Here is a 5,848-nt window from a genome sequence, read left to right as displayed (position 1 = left end):
AGTTTGGGGAGTAACATTACCTCAACCTGGTATTTTGAGGGTGCTAGGAAGTAGCCCCGAAATGGGGCCTCTGTGTATAAATATACTTCCTAGGATTAGTAAAATGCCATAATTGAAATAGACTTTTATTGATGTGATTGTTGTGATGTCCTACTTTGCTATCCTTGTTGTTTAAACTGTTGTTTGGGAGTTGTACGTTTCCGCGTGTGCTTAATAAGAAGATAAAATAAATGGGTCAATAATGTGCTTGGAACGTCATTCTTATTGACCCGAGGTGTATTGGTAGGGATATTGCGCACCCGAGGATTAAGGCGTGACAAAAACAACCTGCGTGAACACTTAGTATTAGCTTATCTCATACATTTAAAAATGAGATAAAAATTTGCATGAAACACGTTTATAAAACACTCAATTTCGGTGCGGAAAGAGCGTCGGTGGAAATACTGATGCAATCAAGTCCCTGGACCCTAGATTTCTCTGGTTGCGTAGAATTGAATGGGTTATGCCGACCATTCTATAAGGTTCTCGATCTACTTTTATCAAAGATTGATGGCAACTCTATTTGCATGTACACATAGATATGCCATCGATCATACTAAGATCGAATTTGATATTCTTTCGTTGCGATTTGTTATAGGCCTACGAGGGCCCGAACTAATATGAAATCACATACTAACCCAACATAGTCTATCCTTTTTTAAGCTTAAAATGACTCGTAATGATATGACAATTAGATCGAAAAGCACGAAAAAATATTATATGCAATACGCAATATGTTAGATATATAAATTAATATTCAATTAATTCGAAATGTAGGATGGAATTTCACAAAGTAATTACATAATTATTTGACTTAAATGACAAAAATTAAGAAGAGAAATTATTTTCGGGAACAAAATTTTTGTGCGATTACCAAACGTGTTTCTATTCGAGGAACAGAAATTTTGTGTAGCTACCAAACACGTTCTAATTCTCTAAAACTCATCCAAGGAAGAGAACTAGAAAAGATAATTCTAATCAGAATCACTTTTTAAAATCAAAATTGTTGCCATGCGAGTCCTAAGGATGCGTTTGACAACAATTCTATAAAAAAAAAAAATCAACTTTGTCCTTAGTCGATTTTTCTAATTATTTTCTTTGGACAAGTTTTAGAGAATCAAAACGCATTTGTTAACCGTATAAAATTTTTGTTTTCGAAATAGAAATGCGTTTTCTTACCCAAGCATCACACTTTCTTTTCTTTCTTTCTTTTTTCTTCAACTCTCTACCCATCTAAACAAATGAAAATAGGGATCCATTCTTTCCTCTTTTTTTCAAAAAATAAAAATAAAAAATTACACTTAAAAAAATGGAATCTTGTAACTTTTGCTCAGAGATTTTAAATTTCGAAAAAAGAATCTTTTATAACAGCTCAATCAAATCTATAAAAGATGAAAAGTGCTCGAAATGATTTCTCCTTATAAAATTCAAACTCTCAAGCGCGCGGGCTCTCTCTCTCTCTCTTTGGCCAAGCTTGACCTGCGAGCACCGCACACATGGAGACGACGGCGGGCGGACAAGTCAAAGAGGAAGCCACCGCTGTCCGCGACGGCTCGATTTTCGGACACGAGCCGCGCGATCGCCTCCTCCGCGCCCATTGCTACGCCCAAGTCTTTCAGGTCTTCGTTTCTCATTGCATCTTTGTCTCCTCATCTGAACTACGATTTCCTAATCTGATTAACAGAGAGAGAGAGAGAGAGAGAGAGAGAGAGAGAGAGGCGCGGTATCACTTGATTGGTACCGGCTCGCAAAGCGATTGACTTGGCGTGTAGTGTCGATCCTCGTCACTGTCGATCCAATTGACTTGGCGTGTAGTGTCCTCGTCTTCTTGGATTGGAATTTTAACCAAAGTGATTAAGGAATTGAAGTTGATCGTGATAAATCCGTCGAATTAAATCGACGGAGTTCGTTTGGGCTGTATGGACAAGGATGTGGTCAGATGTTTGAATTAAGTTCCAAGCGACATTCTTTTGTAATGGACAATAGCGACAATCTTGAGCTATTCTGTCGATAGGAGAATGTTATCTATTTGACGTATCTTTACATATCTTCTCTGTTTTCACTGAGGAACTGAATCGTATTTCAAAATCAACGGGACCTATATCAATGCCTACCAAAGCATATCATTCCATTGTGGTACAATCTTACTTCGTCGTTGAACTATTACGATATCGATTTCAGGAAATCAGTCGTTTACTTATGGGACTGAATTGTGGAAGGGCTCTCGAAGCTGCTCCTCTGGCAGATTCTGCAAAAGCTCTCTCATCTGCGCGTGATTTTGACATACGGGTAAACCTCTATTTTTCTGCTGCTTATGTAAGACAGTTTTCTAGATCGTATGACACTAGGTTGGGTCTGCAAATGGGACTTCTGGCGGACAAATATTTGGCAGTGCTCTTGAGGAACATGAGCAAAGATCTTCCAATGGGTGCACCTGTTCTGTTTGAGAAGGAGCATAGGGAGTTTCTATCTATAGCTGGGAAGTCTTTCACATTGATGATAGATAAAATAGTCCGGACCAAATAAAATCATGTCGCCGAAATTTATATCCTAATTGGGAAATAAATGTTTAAAAGTAAAGAATTGCCAACGTCTGTTCTGGACGTCCTTCGGCAATATTGAGAACTTGTCACTGGAGGGTGGTGTTGAATAGCATAGTCCTGAAAAACGAGTTCTTATGAAATCTGTTTTAGCTTGGATACTTGATTCTGAGCTTTTCCCTGAGATGGAAGGTGCAAGAAATTCTGATATATATAGTGTTGTACCTTGTTGGGATTTTATGGAGTTGGTGAACCGAGGGAATGGAGAAGCATGCAAAGTTTGAGGTAGTCAAATTATTCTAGTTGATTAAACTTCCTATCATGGAAGCTAAGAAGTACTCTTGCATATTCTTCGTGGTAGTCGCTATTTGGTAGATGCTAACTTTAATTGAAAACCATTACCTTGCTACCTGTATTTCTTATGAGGATCCTTTAGTTTTTATTCCTTCTGACTAGAATCTTTTTAACCAATTTATTCTGATTTTCTTCCAGGCATTTCGTTTTACAGCAGAGAAGGAGTTATTAAGAGAACCGCGAGTTGTCAGAGTCGGCCTTATTCAAAACTCTATAGATCTTCCCACAACTGCTCCCTTTCTGGATCAGAAGAGCGCTATCCATGACAAAGTCAAACCAATGATAGATGCTGCAGGTGCTTCAGGAGTGAACATATTGTGCTTGCAGGTTAGTCGCGCCAGGAAGCGCAAGCTATACATTTTCGGGTTTCTCCTTATGGACGTGAAAGACTGAAGTTCAGCTGCTGAACTAAATAATCTTAATCTGGGAAGCGTGGATGATGCCATTTGCCTTTTGCACAAGAGAGAAGAGGTGGTGCGAACTCGCAGAGCCTGTTGATAGGGAATCGACAAGGTTTCTTCAGGATCTAGCGGAAAAATATAACATGGTCATTGTTAATCCTATCCTTGAGAGGGATGTAAACCATGGGGAGACTATTTGGAATACTGCTGTTATTATAGGCAATCACGGCAATATTATAGGCAAGCATCGAAAGGTAAGTGTAAGGTCGCGGGCCGCTATGTTTGATGCATCCCTCTGGACTTGTTATATTGAAAAGCTTGATGATTGCATTTGGCACAACCACGTCACCAGGGCTGGAGAGAGTACCTACTACATCGAAGGAAATACAGGGCATCCTGTGTTTGAGACTGCATATGGAAAGATCGCTGTCAATATTGGTTATGGGAGACACCATCCTTTGAATTGGTTAGCATTTGGCGTGAATCGTGCTGAGATTGTGTTCAACCCTTGTGCGGCCGGTGGACTTACCGAGCCAATGTGGCCGATTGAGGTATCAAACTTGTGGCTATAAATTCATGTTGGTCATTATGCTTTTCTTGATAGATTTTCGGAATGTGTTTGTGTTGTGCTTACTGGCACGAAGGTTAGCATGACGGTCTAAAACATAGCAAGAATAAACAACTTATAAGTCTTATTGCAAATAGTTGGGAGCTTATTAACAACTGCAAATTCAAATGAAACTTATCGGATTACCGCCTCGGTTAACTCATCTGTGTTTATTGATAAATTCAATTCCCAGGCCCGAAATGCTGCCATTGCCAACGGCTATTTTGTTGGATCGATCAATAGGGTAGGGAGAGAAACATTTCCCGATCCGTCCGCATCAGGCAAGGGAAATCCACGGCGCATGGATTTCGGCTACTTCTATGGATCCAGTCACTTTTCAAGTCCAGACGCTTCGTGCTCGCCACCGCTATCCCAGCGCAGAGATGGATTGCTGGTCTCCGACATGGATCTCAACCTCTGCAGGCAGCTGAGAGACAAGTGGGGCTTCAGAATGACTGCTCGGTACGAGCTCTATGCCGATATGCTCACTCAGTATTTGAAGCCGGACTTTGAACCCCAGGTCATATCTGATCCCTTGCGAAATGGGTTTTGCCAAAGGAATTTAGTGTCCGGCACTGGTAAGTCATCGGATAAGGAGGGAGGTCGCGGGTTCTGATTAATATTCCTCCCTGCGCTATGTGTTTCAAAAACTTTGTTCTCTTTCCCTTAGCAGACACCTTTGTTCGCTTCCCCTTTTTTGGGATATTTCTATCAGAAATCCTGAGCATTTGACCCTCTTTTTCGACATGCAGATAATGTTTGGTAGAGTTTAATCGAAAAGAAACTTTGGTTTAATGCTGTTTGGACAAAAATTACACTTATAAAGGAGTTTAGTTACTTGACAAAAATGGAAGAAAGAAACCCGAAGCTCAGATGATGGCCAATGGGCCAGATGACGGTAAATGGCTCAGGCGGCAGTTGGACACCGGTGACCTTAGGTGAGGGCAGTCGTCTGTCACCAATATCTCAAACTAATATAAATTGTTGAAAATTTGTTTGTAAAACACATAGAGTGCCTTTTCCTTATCCCACAAAGGAAAAAAGGGAAAGTGCAAGATATTTTATTAGTCACAGGTTATTATAGTCTTTCAAACGAAGGAATGGACAAATAAGCTACACTAGACTATACCCGCGATGTACAATTAATGTTAATCGCACTTAGCATTGTGAAGGACTCTATTACCTTGATCTGACATGACACGTATGTCGCCACGTTGGATTCTTAACTGCCATTATAGAGGGAACTGTAAATAAAGTATTGGTAAAACCAAAATCGCTGCTCCACATTTGCTTTGCCACCAAAAACGTAAAACATCAATGAACATGCACATTCTAATAACACGACGTAGTTTTTGTTTTCCTTTTCTTGATGATGGACTTGATTAAATTCCAATAATGTTTCCAATCACCAAACCCATGGTCTAGACATGATATATGAATAAACGCAGAAAGTGAAAAAAAAATGGACATACAAATTAATTGAGAAACTCAAATCTAACAAATAAAAATTCTCGACTGAAAGAGACGGTACTTGTCCTACAGAAATCATATTCCTAACCTATACATTACATATATCTCGGCTACGTGTAATGCTAGACATCTAAAGAAATCTTACTAATCCTTTAATGGAGTGAGGGGACGTCTTTTTCTAGATATTGATTGTTCAATGCATGAGTCGCACTAGGTTCCACATTTAATGAACGACCGTCATGCCGTCTAGTGAGAGAGTTTTAGTAAGGTTTCTTGCTGCTCATAACACCGTTTCTCAAATAGCAACCACACGTTGGCACACCGGGACGAGCATGGACAAAAAGGCATGACCGATCCCATGGGGTGCACCCAATTTTTTCCTACTGCATTGGGATTCCGGTTGGGCTTTTTCGGTTATGGGCAGGAGATCGGACTTG

At 40.0% G+C, this 5,848-nt stretch overlaps 1 protein-coding gene across 1 annotated transcript; it reads left to right on the top strand.

Annotated features, from left to right (window-relative positions):
- Nucleotides 1–1,535: 1,535 nt before the first annotated feature.
- Nucleotides 1,536–4,648, top strand: LOC115728440 (beta-ureidopropionase-like). Its single transcript, XM_048279784.1, has 6 exons — nt 1,536–1,658; nt 2,221–2,328; nt 3,072–3,264; nt 3,365–3,588; nt 3,652–3,885; nt 4,135–4,648. The coding sequence occupies exons 1-6, from the start codon at nt 1,536–1,538 to the stop codon at nt 4,555–4,557; spliced, it is 1,305 nt and encodes a 434-aa protein (XP_048135741.1). The 3' UTR covers nt 4,558–4,648.
- The last annotated feature ends 1,200 nt before the right edge of the window (nt 4,649–5,848 follow it).

Source organism: Rhodamnia argentea, chromosome 5 (genome assembly GCF_020921035.1).
Source record: "Rhodamnia argentea isolate NSW1041297 chromosome 5, ASM2092103v1, whole genome shotgun sequence".
Classification (NCBI taxonomy): domain Eukaryota; kingdom Viridiplantae; phylum Streptophyta; class Magnoliopsida; order Myrtales; family Myrtaceae; genus Rhodamnia; species Rhodamnia argentea.
The sequence above is the reverse complement of the archived record's forward strand: the minus strand, read 5'-3'. Positions and strand labels throughout refer to the sequence as shown.

Excerpts from the sequence above, each read along its gene's own strand:
- LOC115728440 (XM_048279784.1), top strand. The coding sequence starts at position 1,536 with ATGGAGACGACGGCGGGCGGACAAGTCAAAGAGGAAGCCACCGCTGTC. Across the intron at positions 1,659-2,220 it reads GCTACGCCCAAGTCTTTCAG|GAAATCAGTCGTTTACTTAT; the intron begins GTCTTCGTTTCT and ends TATCGATTTCAG. Across the intron at positions 3,589-3,651 it reads TTATAGGCAAGCATCGAAAG|CTTGATGATTGCATTTGGCA; the intron begins GTAAGTGTAAGG and ends TATATTGAAAAG.